Genomic DNA, 16,491 nt, shown 5'->3' with positions numbered 1-16,491 from the left:
TTAGAGATTGCAGAAGTAGAAGATAGAAATTCATTTAATGACAGGGAGGGGGGAGCACACACAAAGGCACCAATAAACAGGTTTTAGTGGAGAATAATGGCTCTGAGAGAAAAGGGTAAAAAAAATCAGTGGGCTATACATTTGAGGTGTTAGGCCTAAAAGAATGCTGGTGAGGGAACAGTAGGCAGTAGGCAGTAAACAGTGTTTGGATTTTTTAAGGCAAAATGTTTTTTGTTGTTGTTGTTGTTGCACAACGTAATTGCTTGGACATTAGAAAATAAAACCCCAGTGACTAGGGGAAAGACAAGAGGAGAGCAAGCGGTTTTCAAATGATTAAGCAAAGGTGGAAAAAGTTCAAGTTGGCAAAAGTTTAGAAGCTCGGTCCAGTTCCATTTTAAAAAAGACTAGATGAAGCCTGCCAGGAAAAGGGACTTTGCCTGCACGTTCAGAGTCCCGAGCCATAAGATTCGGGGAGTAACAATAATTCCTCACCACTGACACCTTGAAAAGCCCTGGCATCTCTGTGTACATGTCCACTTCAGGTAACAGGACACAGCCCGGCGGGAGGTGGCTGGCCTAAGAGGAAGGTGGGCCTGCGGGTGGGGGAGTGGCTGAGGAGGCTGCTGAGACTAGTTGAAGCCAGCCTGTCTCTGCATTTATCACTTTGTCCCAGAGGAGGTGTTTGTTCAACACAGCAGTTTGACAGCACAAAAACACTGAGGCCAGAAGCCCTATCAAAGAGCCTACTGACACATATCATTTGTGGTCTTGGTTTCACAGAGCAAGGCTCCCACACCCTTTATCTGCACAAGTATAAAACTCCACACATTTCCAAGTGCTCAGTATAGTTTAATCCCCCCACACCTTTTCCCTCCTCTTTTAAATATTGTAAACACAGCCTTGAAATGCCACCTTTATCCAGGACCCCCAAATGCTGTTTAGAAACCATAATAATTTGCAATCATTTGTCATCATCTGTATTAAGGTTGTTAATATCGAAGGAAAATGGGGGGGGAAACAGTTCCAGAGCATGAAACTTGTAATTTACCCTAAATAATACACTTAAAGTGTAATAATAGGTGCAAGCAGGTTTTGGAAGGGTCACATAGCACAGGGCACGTTTTCTCTCTTACAATAAATCCTACCAAACAGGAGTCTCCACGAATCCCTCACCTCTACTATTTCTGTAGAAATGTGTTTCGTTCATTCACAAGCTCTATGATTGCAGTGGGAGTTTTAAGGGAAGAAGTGGCAGGGTTGGGGTGCTGGGGTGCAGTTGTGTATGTGTGCCTAGAACCTGCATTTGGCTTTCAAATGCCCTTTGACAGAGCAAAGGTGACAGAAACCTGTAGGACAATAGTATTGCTTAGAGAATTTTCCCGCCCAATGGGCCTATTTATTAGGAAAACACAGCTCACTGAGGTCTTTATATATAAACCTCACCTCTTAAAACTGAGAAATCTCATGATGCGAAACACTTCCATTGATGTGCTTTGTGTCTAAAACAGAAACTTAGGTACTTCCAAGAACAGGCACAAAGTTTCTTCGATTACAGTTCACTCGGATATAGAAGACAAAGTAAATACAGTTTGCACCAGGAAACAGTGAAAGCCACCTTCTGCATGTATAGATCACTTGGGCATTGAATCCTTGAAATGTACCCACCCATTTAAGAGAGAGGGGGGAAATCTCATCGCATACATAGCGTGATATCTTAATCTGTGGACCTATTACTGATTATTTATTTTGGGAGGCAGTGTCTATCACCTTGTCAGGAGTACCTTTCTTTCCTGGAGTTGAGGATAAAAAGAAATATGAAACCATGTAAATAACAAAAGTCACTATATTGTCATGCCAGCAATGTCTGATGATGTATTACACATTTCTAGGTAGAGCATGTTTGCCTTTTGTCATGGGAAATCGTTAAGGACAATTTACCTGGTCCCAAAATAATGCAGTCATTTACCTCTATTACCTGGGATTATTTTAAAATGTTTCCATGGTAATTCAAAAGTACCCCTTCATTTAGTTTGCTCTTGTGACAAATAGAGTTACGTAGCTAAACTGACTAGTTCTGCACTAATTGTTTGCTTGAAAGAATACCTTCATTTAAATGGGCTTTAAAATTTTTAACCTGACCATATTCAAGTTCAGAGTTTGATCTCCTTCAGTTTAAAGTAATGTGTGTGTAGGTCTAAGTTGAGATAACATATACAGCAATCAAGAAAAATGAACTAAAAATGGATTACATACAATGGAACATAACATTTAATCTCGTAGATGACAGGATCCGGAGTCTTAATGTCATCGTAATATTTCTTTTAAAAAAAGGAAACAAAGGTACACACTTAAATATGTGCACCACCATTTGCGTGTTGTCTTTTAATTCTAACGACTCCTCCAAATATCTCCTCCGCTCAGTCATTGAACTAAATTTGTTACAAAAATGCATGAATCATTCTGATGATTACATTCAACTGAAAAAATGAAAGCAAAGTTCAATCAGATCCTTCTTGAAATGTTTGTGCCCCTTCCACCCCTTATGTGTTCCAGCTGCTTGCTCTTCCAAAATCTGGTTTTCAGAAGCTGATATTAATTTCTAACCGAGACTGCAGCATCCACTGCGATGCACACAGCTTGATTAGCTATCGTGCTCTCTGGGGCCGCAAACACGCACTTATCTGATGAGCAACTGATCATCTTCCTTCTCTTGCCTCTTCTCAGCATCTCTAACTTTCCTGTCAGGAGCCTGAAAAAATATGCGCAGTTACTGTTGCTGAGGGGAGACAAAGTTTAACTTCTGGGTTGGCAATCGGGGAATAATTCATGAGCAGATTTTCGAGCAAATGATATGATTTGCTAAATTTTGGTCTTTGATTTATATTTATGTACTCCTGCTACGCGTAAGGTTTTGCCAACCTCAATTAGATCATGAATGAGATCATTTTAATGCGGCCCCCAAACGGTGACCTGATCAGGGTCTGAAAGTGTTCAAAAAGTAATTTCAAGCCTCCCTTTGATTTGAAAAGGAATACTGCATGCTTGGTCGTTCATACAAATAACATAAAACTTAATTATTGGATGACTTGGCAGAGGGAACGTCTTGCCAAACAACAGTCAATGCCAGCTACTGTGATGCCGGCGGTGCCCGGGCCCCCGCACGCACAGCCGCCTGCACACATCACTTGTTCCCTGTGTCTCCGGGCAAGACGCTTCCAGATAGGACGCCTGGGCCTGGGAGAGGCAGGGTGAATGCGAGGGATGCGCCGTGTATTTATAACTCCACTTAGAAAATGCTGTCTCACCTAGGAGGGAAGTGGATTTGCGCTGTCAAATCACCGGGAGGCTGTCACAAAGGGAGCCTGCAGCCTGACACACGGTGTAACAACATAGCAAACACCTTTAATTCTGTCATGTCTCATACCCTTTGCTTTCTCGCACGTTGGTGGCTGCTCCGAGGGTGACACCTACGCTCCCTTTCTAAGCTAAATAAGGCAATCTTATTTGAGCCCGAATGCAGCAGCACCTGTAAAGTTATTCTTGTGCCCGGCAAACACATAGCTATTAACTCCTTCCTCTTACAAATGCCTCTCTGCTGCTGGCTTTGCAGAGGTTCAGGTTGGTCAGAGCCCGGCCTCAGGGCCTGGTCCTAAGGCTCACATGATTTCCCAAGTTCCGGAAGCTGGTCCCCACCCCCCCACCCCCCTCCTTGAAAAGGGGTGAGCACTGTGAGAATGCCACCCTCTGAATTAGCCTCTTGCAGCTTGTGCAGCACAAACTTCTGGTGTCATTTCGAGTCAAGAGAGAGAAGCCCAGCTGCTCCATTCCCTCTAGCTACCCTCGCCTAATATTTTAAAAGCTGGAAATGAAAATAGCTTTTCTAAAGATATTTCCTGGAATTTTTAATGTGCTGCCTGATTCCTTTTTTCTTTTTCTTCTTTTTCTCCGCCCCCCCCCCTCCTTGCCAATTATAAACCACCATTTGGAGGGCTTATGAGCAATGGAAGTCCACCTCATCTAATTAAACCACATTGTTTTAAAAGCTTGAACAGTTTTCATGTCTACAGGACTTGTCTGAATAATAAACGGGCAGGGCCAGAATCCTAAGTGTCTTCAGAGAGCTGGGATTCTATCTGCTGAGCGGGAAGGGCCAGGCGCGCAAAGGGTTAAAGAGAGCTCCCTCATTGCCTGGTGGGTTAATATCACAGCTGCCTGGTAAAGCATTATCCCGGCACCTCACTTAACAAAAGCCTCCTTTTGCAAACAGACTCCCACTTTCCCCCCAAGTGTCCAAAGGTGTTTACTGAAGTAAATCTGCCTAAATCCTTCACTGCTTGGGTCATGGGGGTGGGTGGGTGTGGGAGGGGTGGAAGGTGTAGGGATAATCTCTTTTGGTAAATTCTGTAAATCTTCTGGGGGGGAAAATCAGGAATCTGTGTCACATGCTCTATTACAACTTCTCATACCGCCATGAGTTCTGCGCTCACAAAACTAGATGCGTGTCAGCATCTCTGAAATCTGCCACCACGGTGATCTGAAAAGTCACGTTTCCAACTCTGCGCCCTGCTATCTACGTGAAGTGATCGTCCTTCAAAGGTGTGTGTGTGTGTGTGTGTGTGTGTGTGTGTTGCATGCTTAATCTAATGGTTGAAGGAAGACTGTTGGTATCTTAAAAGTCGTTTTAGAAAGAGGAAAAGAAAAAGACAAGATAGTTCAGGAGCAAGATAATGTAGCTGGAAAGTTGTCACGAGAGGTGTCTGCTCGCGCTGTGGTCTCGTTCCAATACCGTTAGCTGCGTGTTATGTTCGCATGTTGGAAATGGACATACGTCGCACGGTGGAACCCGGCAGGTCGGCCTGCCTGTGAGGGTTTGAACAGTTCCCAGCAAGAAGGAGCCCTTCAGGCATAAACTTTCTCTCTCAGGAGAACGTGAATACCACCAGCCCCTCCCTACAAATCCTGCAGCATCCAGTTTGAGATACAAAAAGGCTGTCATCTCACAAATGTTAAACATACTAAAAAAATCTGAAAAAAAAAAAGTATGGAGAAGGTGTGAAAAACGTGGCACTTTACAGCCCTCAATGCTTTTTAAAATAGAACAACTTTTCCCCCTAAAATTCTTTTCAGAGAATTTTTTTTCTTCCTTTTTGGCTCATTTGAGAGTTTCTTTCTTGGCTTTTTTCCCCTTTCATTTGAAAATATGAATTATCATAAAAAGTCAGGGGGAAAAAATGGGAAAGTCTTTTCCAGTTTTCCTGAAGATGTATCGGTGTGTTCAGGCACCTCTCCCCCCCACCCCCCCCACCTCCTGGGCCAGACACATGCCCCTGAGACCAGACCAGGGCCCTGGGAGACTTGATCCCTTCTCCTGAGCCGCCTCAAGCCTGCCCCCCCCCCTCACCACCCCTGTCTATGGCAAACAATCAGAGTGAAGCCAAACAGTAGGCAGCACTCAAGAGTGGGAAGCCCACACACCTATGTCCACGTCTCACAGGCTTCTGGGAGGGAACCTGATCCCTCCCTGACACTTTCTACCTCAAGTGTTGAGCTGGTGGCCATGAATAGTACAGACATGCCATCTTGTAACACTATATGCCTGTCAGGAGGGCCAGGGCCTGGTTGAGCATCAACTATATAAGGCTGGTAACCAGGGAAAGCCCAACAAACAGCCACAAACACCTAAGTTATTTTACTCAGCCACTACCCTCTGCCTCTCTTCCTCCTTTTCTCTCTCTCTCTCTCTCTCTCTCTCTCTCTCTCTCTCTCTCTCTCTCTCTCTCTCTCTCTTTTCTTTTCATCTTGGCTTTCCGTGGCAGAATGCAAATGGAGCCTGCCGGCGGTGAAAGGGCTGAATTGTGATTAAGAAGAAGAAGAGCTCCTTTCTTTGTTCTCCCCTCAGGGGATGTTTACTGGGAGAGACACAGCGGATCAGATATGAAAGGCATTCAGGTCAGCATTGATGTGAGCGAAAGTGAAATCATACCTAAGGCATTCAAAAGACCGCCGTGTCAGGGGTTCAGCTAACGGTGCAGCTACTGTGTGTGTCTTCCCGGAGAGGCAAGAATCTGTTCACACACTGGCGGTTTTTCTTCCCTCATTTACTACGAAATTATAAAAGTTTGGCTTCTCCCCCCCCCCACCCCCGCCTCCCGTGTGCCTCCCACCAGATGACAGAGGAGTCGGTAGTTTCTCTCTTTGTGGACCACACGTGAAATCAGACCAACTTCTAATAACTGCATTTCCTACATGAACCAGCAAGGCACCATCTGAACTGTGAAATCTTTTTTTTTCCTTCCCCAAAGCAGGTGTATTCATGTGTACTACATACATGCATAATATGGAACGGAGAGCTGATTGAAGGGAAAAGCCAAAAGAAAAAAACAAGAAAAAAACCACAGGCATGGAAGGCTTTTCTTCTCACCTCCTCAGAGAAATTACAAGACAACACACACACACACACACACACACACACACACACACACTATAAAAACGGTATCCAGCACCTTAAAACAAAATTCTTTATTTACTTTGTAACTACTGGTTACACTTTTCCTGAGAGCTTTCACCGCGACACAACTGTCACCCAAGATAAAAGTGTTTGGCACATAGCAATTAAGGCAAAGACTTCCATAGAGTCTACTGATTATTACTGCTTTCCTTAAAAAAAAAATGCTTGATGAAGAAATACTTGGCTCCTACTTTTTAAAAGTTTACACTCCCCACAGCCCAAATAGTCATTCAATAGATTTTCCAAGTGGTAAGCTGATGCTATTGGCATAAACAGAACTATGTAAATATATACCAAATTCACAAATCACAGCAAACACACAAATAATGAGGAGGTGCCTAGATGTTTCAAGGCTTAAAAAATGAAAAGGAAAATCACATTTCATCTTCTGATTGCTAAAGAAAGAAAGAAAAAATAAAAAGAAACAGGGAGGAGGGAGCAGGTCTATATTTATTGGTTTTAAATCATCCTTCCCTCTGCTCCGAATTATTATTATTTTTTCTCCCCCAACCTTCACATCTTGGCTAAAAAGCATAGTTGGGCTTATGTTAACATCTGCTTTTTGTGGTGACATTTAATGCTGTGTATTTCCAACTAGTGTTTCTGCATCACAGATTTTTCCTCCTTTATCTCTTTGCTCTAAAAAGACAACCAAAGAGCAATCAAAAAGGTGTCTGACTTGGCCATTCAGACAATTGCCCCCTTGTGGGAACGCGGGGATGAATGGTACAGTGGACACCCCAGCACCATTGACGTTATAAACATGTAAATGAAACACATTAGGGCAGACAATCAATTGTCTGTGAGCACTGCAAACCTGCACTCCCTCTCCCAGTGACAGGCGCAAAATAGTGTCTACCTTGGGAAGCCACGGTGCCGGGAAGGAAGAGGACAAAGCGTCCCCTTTCACACAGAAGAAACTGCACCTTAAAAGCCTTGGAAGAATGCAGATGACAAAAACTGTGGTGAGGACTGGAACCTACCCCCCACCGCCCCCACCGCCCCATCTTGGAACAAACAGGGCTCCGCTACAGAGCCAGCAGCCAGCACCCTCCCTTCCTACCTTCAGGGCACACACATCCCCCCCCCCCCCCCGAAATATTCTTAATGCAGTACGAGGAGGGTCTTTGATAACCTCTTGGAATTTTCTTTACTTTGAGCACATTAAGGAAGCAAGGAAGGGAGCATCTGTGCAGCCTGTGACATAGCAGCTTGGTGGGGGAACTTTTCAATCCTGGCTTTCCTCGTATTTGGAAAAGAACGCTTAAAGACGTGACTTTGTTTTTATTGGGCAACAGAGAAACAATGTAAAGTTTAACATCCTCAGCTGACCCTTCCTCCTACCTAGAGGCTCGCAGGCCATGGGCGCCCGCAGACCAGTGGCTCTGCTGTGAAGGAAGGAGGCATGGTTGCTCCCCCCCACCCCCCCATGGACTTGGTTTTTCCAAACCAAAGGGAAACAGATCGGTCTGGGTCTGGGTACGCAGCCCTCCGTGTCCTGGGTGTGCAGCCTGACAAAACTTGCGGGAGATCTCCGCAGAGAGGGAAGGATGGAGATGGATATCTTTGGCGAGCCCTGTGTGGTACCTGCCATGCAAGCTGCCTCTGAGCGCTGTGCGTGCCAGCAGCACAGGCTTCCTAATAAGCTCGTCAACTTTAGGGAGAAAGCGGTGGCAAAAGGCATTCGCACTTGCAGAGATAACCAGGTCTGAGCTGACTGACTCCGCATGGAGGGTCTCTGATGAGAGGCCGGCCCCCAACCTCCTCCACCTCCGGAAGGAGGGCCTGCCTGAGTATCTCCTCCTTGTCCCTTTAGCATCTCTGAACCCGGAGCAACTCGTGAGTCCCCTACTGCTTCTCAGCATCACCACCAGCACTGCACTCCCTCAGGAAAGTGGTAGCCGGGGAGGGCTTATCCGACTCTGCTCATCTGATTGTTTCTGCTCTAGGACCCACAGTCCTGAAAACAGCCAGCTTGAGCCCCTCTCTCTATCACTGGAAGTCAGAGACCAGAGGCGTTTGTAAAAAATCTCCCCCAGGCCCCCAAGATCTCCCCAAACCTGTAGCTGAAACTTTGCAGAACAATCACATCTAACTTTCCTTCTTCCTTCCATCTCCTTGCTTCCTCCACTCAGAATTCAGTGTTCATGGAAGCCCGGAGTCCCCGGGAGCCGCTGCCTGCAACAGGGGCTAAAGCAACAAACTTTGCAAGTTACCACCGGGGGCTGTGCCAGGGGCGGCGGCAGCGCAGTGGCAATCCCCATGCTCCCTTCTGACTTGGGGCTGTGAGGAGATAGTGGGGTATAATCAGGGGAATGGGAGGGGGCTGGGGGTGGGTGTTCCCCTCCTCTCCAGCTTCAGTGAAAGTGTTACAAAGTGAGTCAGGCGACTGAGGATCATCTGACTGAACTTCTTGAAACCGACACACATTCTTGTGTGCAGCAACTTGCTTTTTGCCTCCTTCCCCCCCTCACCCCTCTCCCCCTTCCCTCCTGCACATCTTATTTTCTGGGAAGGGATTTCATGCTTTCTATGTGGGCCAAAGGGGACTGTCCACTATGGATTAACTTGGCCCTGACACTGTCTCTGCCAGGCATCTTTCTAGCCTGAGAACACGAAAGGCTAGATTTTTAGTTTCTCCTTTCTCTCTTTGTAAATTTATTTTCCTCCAGCTGCCTCCGGCTCCTTTGCTTTTTAATAATCGTATACAGCCCCGTCTTCTATCTAACCCACGTTCTCGGCTGGCCTTTCACACACTCTCACACTCACACACACACACACACACACACACACACACAGCTTTACACGTTTTATCTCCTTGTTGCCTTAGTCTATATATACACTGTTGACTTCATTAAAATTATATAAAGTGCAATTCTAGTTCCCTGGATGACCATCTTTTTTTTCCCTTCTCTTTTCTTTGCAGCTTCTACTTCTATGATTAGTATTGCCATTATTTCTTTCCAAGAATTTCTATATGATTTTGATAAGCATCATCATATTTAGTGTTATCAGCAAAGACACAAGCTCAAAAGTGACATGTTTTCCACGAATCCAGGAAAGAAGAAAAATCCACTCAGTTCAGATAAATCCTGGCAATTCCCAAAGGAAAAGGCATTGGATACATGCTTGACGAGAAAAAAATGGGGAAGAAAACTCTTCTACCTGCTTCTGAAAACTAGGACATTGCCCGGTCAAATGAAACCCAAAGCAAAACACATTTAAGTCACCAACTCACAGAGATTGCTCGGAAAGAGAGACAGGTAACAGCCAAAGTTCGAGAAGCCCTCAGAGACGGGCAGGCTTGCTGTGCAGTGTGCAGAGACTGGGCGAAATGCCTTACAACGTGCAATTCAACTTTCCATTTCAGAGTGCGGTGGCTTCTCCCAAGTGAGTGGCTGGGCAGAGGGGAGATGGGTGCAGGGCCCACGACTGAGGCAGAGCCCCTCCCCGGTGCTGGTGCTCAGTCCACCTGTACAGCCCCCAGCAGGCCTCCCTCTCCCCGCGCCACCCCCTCTTCCTTCTCCCCAGCGGCTCCCAGGAAGCCCGGGAGCCCTCCGTGTCCCCAGACCTGGGCTCAGGCCTGACCTCACTCCTGGGGCCAGGCTGGTCAGCGGTGGCAGAATCCCCGAAGGAAATGGGAGGGGGCGGGCAAGAAGAAACAAACATTTTAAATAGTCTCTTCTGCAAAGACACACTTCTGGGAACCTTGCTTTAAATTTCATTCTCCTTTTCTCTCTCTCTTTCTCAAAAAAAAAAAAAATGATTGTTTAACACAAGGGGAAAAGCCTCCTGGACACAAAGCTTTTGTTATCCAGTTGATCAGCAACGTGCTTTAGATACTTGTAAGGGGTGGGGGGGCACAACAGACATTGATTTTAGAAAATCAATAACTGACGTTTAATAAAAGGGAGAGGAAACGCGGGAGAGGAGAGAGTCCGCTAGGTGTGATGTTAGTGGCTCCTAAATTACCCAGGGATGGGAAAGGGGAGGTCTCCTGCGGAAGGACCACCTTAAACACTGCCAGACACTAGAATGAAGGAAAAAAAAAAAATAGAGAGAGAGACAGCCTGAACTGGAGGTTGGGGAAGCAGCTCAGAATATATTATTATAGTTGTTTTTTCTTCTCTCTCTCTCTCTCTCTCTCTTTTTTAATACCAAGTCAAGCAAATAGATCAAAGGCAGCACAAAGGGAAAAGGCAGGATAACATAACGAACAGTTTCTGACTAAAATTCCTCTATCACTCTCCCATATGGCTCGACACCTCCGCCACAACAAGCAAAAGACACACACACACACACACACACACACACACACACACACACAAAACCTAGAGAGAGAGACAGAGACAGACATACAGAGACAGAGGAACAGAGAGAGAGAGAGAGTCAGGGAAGCAGCATCATTTGTCTCTAATCAAATGTCTCTAGTCTTTGTGTTTCTTCCCCTCCAGCACCCCACACTGCGCCCCCAGCGCCCCTCCCCGCGCCGCGCGCTCAGGGCAGGCGGGGGCCCCGCACGATCGTCTTCCCGGGAGGAAAGTTGCTCCCAAGTGGGGCCCGGGGACCCCGCGGGGCGCGGGCCGGGCTGCGGGCGGCGGGAGGCCGGGCGGCGCCGCGACCCCGGGTCCGGCTCCGGAGCGTGACCGCGGCCCCCGCGCCGGCGCCCCGGCCCAGAGCGCGGGGAGCGAGAAGTTTCCTTCCCCGGGCTGAGGGCTGAGCTGGCGCTAGTTCGCGTGTTTGTTTTGGGGGGCTGGCTTTTCTTTCAAACTCCGCATCCTCCGTCAGCTCCCCCGGCCCCGTCTCTGGTCCCCGGCTCTCTCCCCTCCCCCAGGCGCCTCCTGCGCTCTTGCCAATCACTTTTCTCTTTTATTCCCACGATTTTGTTTGGGGGTAATACCTAGGGGGTCTCTCTCTCTCTCTCCCTCTCTCTCTCTTTTACTCTCTCGCTCTCTCTCTCCCTCCCCCTTCTCTGCCTCTCTCAAAGATGGACCTACTAAACTGTCACCGCTTCCATCTCCCACCTTCTGTCTGTGTGTCCCCCTGGCACCCCCATCTTCTTCCTCCTTCCCGGCGCAGCCTGGATAGCGGGCTCCCTCCTGACCGCTAGAAAACTGTCCAGAAAAGTCGCCCTGTGTCCTCCGACCGGCCGGCCGCCCCCCGGCGAGGGGCCAGCTCCCCGCTGGGGAGAAGCCACCCGCCCCCCAAGCCCGCTCGGACCCCGCCGGACCCAGCGCGGGGCGGCCGGAGCCCTCCCACCGCGGAGCCGCGGGCGCGCCCAGCCGGCCCCGCCGCCCGCGGACCGTTACTTGGCTCAGAGAGGCAGCGGGGCGACTCCGGGAAGAAACTTTGCGCGTCGTAGAGGCACGGCCCCGGGCCCCCTCTCCTTCCCGAGCCACGGTCCCCGAGCCTCCCCCAGCCCCCGCCTCTGGAGCCTGCAGAACCGACCGGGCGCCCGGGCCCCCGCCCTGCCCAGCCGGACGCTCCGCAGCCCGGGCGGCGGTGGAGCCGGCGGGCCGGGAGCGAGCGGAGCGGGAGGCGGAGGCGGGGGGCGCTAGGGGCGGCGGGGATGGGGCGCGGGGCCCCCCGTGCGGACCCCGCCGCGCACTTGCCCGGCTCTTCCCCAACTCCCCCCGCCGGTCCCCGCGCGCGGGGCTCGGGCGCCGGCCGCCGGGGGAAGAGGCTCGCCCGCCCGCGAGCCCCGGGCGCCGCCGCCGCCGCCGCCGCCGCCTCGGTCCCTTCTCCCTCTCCCCCCGCCCGCCCCGCTCCCCGGGTCCGGGGCCGCGGCGTGGCGGCCCGGAAAAGTTTGGTTCGGGCCGGTTCTTACCGTTTTTCCTCCTGGGATTGGCTTGTTTGCGCCTCTTGCACCGGGGGCCATCCGCCATGATCGGCTGCTTCATTGATAAGAGCGGATCAGATGGCAGTTCGCATGGACTCGGCGCCCTGCTCCGGCGGCAGCACGCAGGCGGCTCGATCTAGCAACCAAACACACGGCGACAATGTGGGCATCGCCCGCGCCCATCGAGGCGCGCGCGGGCCGCCCCGGGGAGCCGGGCCAGGGCCCCGGCCAGCACCCATCCGCGCCCCCCCCCCGCATCCCTCCCCGCGCCAAAGCGAAACTTCGGCGGCCCCCTCCCCGCCCCCAGCCCCAGCCTGGCGGGCCCCGAGGCGCTTTGTGTGTGTGTGTGTGTGTGTGTGTGTGTGTGTGTGTGTGTGTGTGTGTGTGTGACTGTTGTTTGGTGTGTCGCACCCGCGAGGGGATCGGAGACCAGAATTACATCTTGCACATGAGTCATGACTCCTGCCCGCCCGCAGGAGGGAAGGCACACAGCGGTGCAGCCAGGCGGCCGGGCTCAGGGCTTAGGCGGACCCTTTGCTCCGAAAAGTCCGCAGCCAGCCTCGGGGACTTGGGGTGAGGAGGCGACGCTGCTTTCTTTCGCTCTGAGCTGGTCTCATCCACCCCCCACTCACCCACCCCATTCCCCAGAGAGGAAACAGACAGACAGACAAACAAGCAAACAAACAAACAAACGCGAAAGCCACCCCCCGGAGGAAGCACACCCGGACACATTGGAGAGAGAATAGTAATGATAGGAAAGCCCCCAAGCCCCCGACCCCTCCCCTCCTCCTCTTTCCCAGTGGATCGAGGCACCGTCTCTTCTTCCCTCCACACACCCCCCCCCCCACCTCGCCCCCAAATTGAGGTTTTTCCCGTTTCACGCCAGAGTAAGAAATAGAATTATAAGCCTCTCTGGACACTGTTTCTCCCCCCCCTTACCCTCCCCCCCACCTCCGCCACTTTGACAATATTTACTTATTTCCCCCCACCTCACTCACACACATGCTCCCCTCACACACTGGTTCCCTTAAATAGTTCCAGAAGAAGAAGAAAAAAAAAATTTTTTTTCTCTTTCTCCCCCTCAAGAAAGGAAAGAGAAAGTCCAACCGCCACGGCGATACTTTTAAGCTTCTACTCCCACTAAAGGATCGTATCCTCTCCTGGCTTCGAAACTTTTGTACCTAAAAATCGAGAGAGGCGCTGCATTTTTTTTTCCTCTCTCTACTCCAGCGGAAAACTGTCAAAACTTGGAGAAGGGGAACCTCGGAGGCAGGCAGGAGAGGAGGAGGAGGAGAATCCTGAAACTCCGTGGGGCTGGGAAGATGCTGTGCCTCGAGGATTAGTTTAAACAGGGGGCTATAAAAGATGTAACAGATGCAAACTGTAACACAGGGCCATTAACCCTTCCTCCGCCGGGCCCGCCCGGCCCCCCGCGCCCCGCACCTATTGTCTCCAGCGCTGGAAGCTTTGCGGAAAACCTGGAAAGTGAGTATCAGTTTCCACACGTTTGCCGAGAGGGGTGGGGAGGGGGGGGGAAGCAGAGAGAAGGGGAAGTGAATTATTTAGAAAGCACCTTGAATTTAACCTAGGCAGAGTGGGAGAGTTTGCAAGTTGACACATTTTGTCATTTCTTTGCTCTCCCCTGGATTTGAAATTGTTGTTTGTTTGTTGTTTGTTTGTTTTTTTTGGGGGGGGGGAGAGAAAAAAAATTCTGAAACACAGAAATGGTCACACAAGTGTCTGGGGTGAAACAGCTGGCCTGCCTGTATTCCTGCTGAGACTTACACAGGATTGCATATAAATACATATTTAATAAAGTAAGCTGTTAGTTTTATGAGTGTGTGTGTGTGTGTGTGTGTGTGTGTCCAGGCATTATTGCTGTAAACTTTATCTTTGCCTGTTATTCCCAACTCTGGAGTTAGTCATCATTACAGGGGAACATGCAGAGAATACATGGACAAGTAGGTGGGAGAGCCACACAGTTATGCTAGCAAGGCTCACTCCTGTTCCTCGGAACTCCTGCTCGCTCTCTCGGGTTTTTCAGTGCCCAAGCATGGAATGGAAGAAGTGTGTGTGAGTGTGTGTGTGTCTCCTGTTCAATCTCTCTGTATTACTATGCCATTTAGAACACAATTTCAAAAGTTACCCTGAACATAAAGCCCTGCTATCCTGACAGCAGTTTTTGTCCCAGCTGTAGTGACCACCCCCCCCCCCCCACACACACACTTTGGTAACCGACTCAAGTTCCATGAGGACTTTCACTTCTTTATTTATCATCACAGAAGTGAGGTGTTACTTCACATACATACACACACACAAAGAATGAAATAAAGAAATGAAACTCACTAAGCAGACAGAAAACAGACACTTTTTCTGCTTAGAAAACAGCCTTCTCCGGTGGGAGAGGAGGATGGACTGCCATCTCTCAGAGAAAGACTCGCCCCCAAATTTGGTAGGTTTGTATCCGTCAAGTTTTGTAATTATTAACAGGTATCTGCTAAGTTTTAATCGCTGAGTCCAATGCATTGAACCTATAATAGGTGCAGAAAATAGCACAGAATGTCTCCCCTGGAAGAGTTTTTATTCCAATCATACAGTTCTCGATAAAACTTTTCGTAAGCTTGGGCAGCAAAAGGCACCTTTGGTTACCTGAATGGACAGGTACAGGGCAAAATACCTGGGGGAGGAGGAGAAGGGGAAAGGAAGCAGGGAGAGCAGGAGTGGGAGAGAAATCGGAGAAGTCACTTGTGGGAAAAGCTTGCCCAAAAGGAGCTAAACCCACCTGAAATTCTTACCCATAGACACTCCTTCCCTCTTCACACTCACATCCCACTTCCAAGGAGAAAATCATAAAAAGGAGAGTGGGGGTGATCATACCAAAAGGGAATAAAAAGAGAGAAAAGGGAGAAAAGAAAAAAAAAAACCTACCTGCGAAGTCTTGTTTGTAGTTTTGGCGAGAAATGGTGAGAAGAAAAAGCATGAAGAAGCCGCGGAGTGTGGGGGAGAAAAAGGTGGAAGCGAAGAAACAGCTCCCGGAGCAAACTGTACAAAACCTCGCCAAGAGTGCGGGAGGCAGGACCGTTATTCCTGCGGAGCAGGTTAGAACTGATCTCTCTGAGCCACGCCACTCCAGGAAACACAAACCTGGGGACGGACTGACGTGTTACGCCTCTTCTAATGACATTTTTTTCTTTTTCTTTTCTGTAGGAGAGAGAGAGACCCTGAAACACGCGCCACCTATCTTTGTGGGGAGGGATAATTGAAGCGCCCTGAGCGTGAGCATCATGTGAAAACGTGATCGCCAAGTTTCTCTCTGGGAAAGGATCTGGGATAGATTATACCTTGAAGTCTCCGCAAACGCTTTAGTGGAAGAAATGAAATTCCACCTCCCTCCCTTCCTCTCTCCCTCCCTCCCTCTCGCTCGCTCCCTCCCTCCCACCCTTCTCCACGCCCCCCCCCCCCCCCAAGCCTTTGGCATCATTATCCTCACCACTAAATCCTACAGAGTTCTGGGCGGAAAGCGGTGCACACCATTCACTGAACTGGTGTGTCCTAAGGGGTGAAAGTTGAAGAGGAAGATCCCGGTCCTCAATCCGGATCGCCTCTTCTTATATGGAGATCTTAATGACCAGATTTGAGATGCACATGGATTTCTCAGCACAGCTTCTGGAACTAAATTCTCTGCCCTTTCTCTTATTTTTCTTTTCTTTTCTTTTAGATGCCAGAGCCAGGAAAGCGGGGGGGAAGCTACATGTGAACTGCATCTTAGGGTGTGTGTGTATGTGTGTTGGGATGTATGTATGTGTGCGTGTAGGATGAATTTCTGGATCGGATCCTCAGACTAAAAAGTGGTCTGGCATTTTAAAAAGAGGGTCTCTAAGTAATTAACAGAGAGCTCTGGGTTGACAGATCTCTGAATCCCTCTGCATCTCCTGCAGACACTGCTATAAAGTGTGTAGTGAGGCAGGAGGAAAAGGAGAAAGGCCATAGAGGAACTTAGCAGGGAAGGGAGAGCTTGATATTAAACAGCAGGGGGGCTAAGTTTTGGAGTATATATATTTTTTTGATATTGCAATTAAAGTAAAATTAAAAAGAAAAGACTCCACCTTTGCTCTGAAGGGATTGGTTATGTAAATATGGAAGG

The 16,491-nt window shown here is 49.2% G+C and overlaps 1 protein-coding gene and 1 long non-coding RNA gene across 7 annotated transcripts in view; one reads left to right on the top strand and one right to left on the bottom strand.

The window, feature by feature from the left end:
- Positions 1-15,389, bottom strand: part of ZEB2 (zinc finger E-box binding homeobox 2) — a 134,263-nt gene extending 118,874 nt beyond the window's left edge. For 4 of the 6 annotated variants that reach the window (XM_036422475.2, XM_036422479.2, XM_036422481.2 and 1 more), the window contains exons 1-2: positions 15,276-15,388; positions 12,336-12,483 (exon numbers count right to left, since the gene is read on the bottom strand). In XM_036422475.2, the coding sequence (XP_036278368.1) occupies positions 12,336-12,408 (73 nt within the window). In that variant the 5' untranslated portion in view covers positions 12,409-12,483; positions 15,276-15,388. Of the gene's footprint in view, positions 1-12,335; positions 12,484-13,528; positions 13,656-15,275 lie in introns of those variants that run through there. The other 2 variants (XM_045575524.1, XM_036422478.2) reach the window with 2 other exon arrangements.
- On the top strand, positions 13,693-16,086 carry LOC118710008. The gene is made up of 3 exons (XR_004985241.2): positions 13,693-13,832; positions 15,296-15,445; positions 15,555-16,086. It is a non-coding gene; the product is annotated as an uncharacterized LOC118710008 (long non-coding RNA).
- Positions 16,087-16,491: the final 405 nt, after the last annotated feature.

Source organism: Pipistrellus kuhlii, unplaced genomic scaffold (genome assembly GCF_014108245.1).
Source record: "Pipistrellus kuhlii isolate mPipKuh1 unplaced genomic scaffold, mPipKuh1.p scaffold_m20_p_7, whole genome shotgun sequence".
NCBI classification, from domain to species: Eukaryota; Metazoa; Chordata; class Mammalia; order Chiroptera; family Vespertilionidae; genus Pipistrellus; species Pipistrellus kuhlii.
Note: the sequence above shows the minus strand (reverse complement) of the source record. Positions and strands in the feature narration are given on the sequence as shown.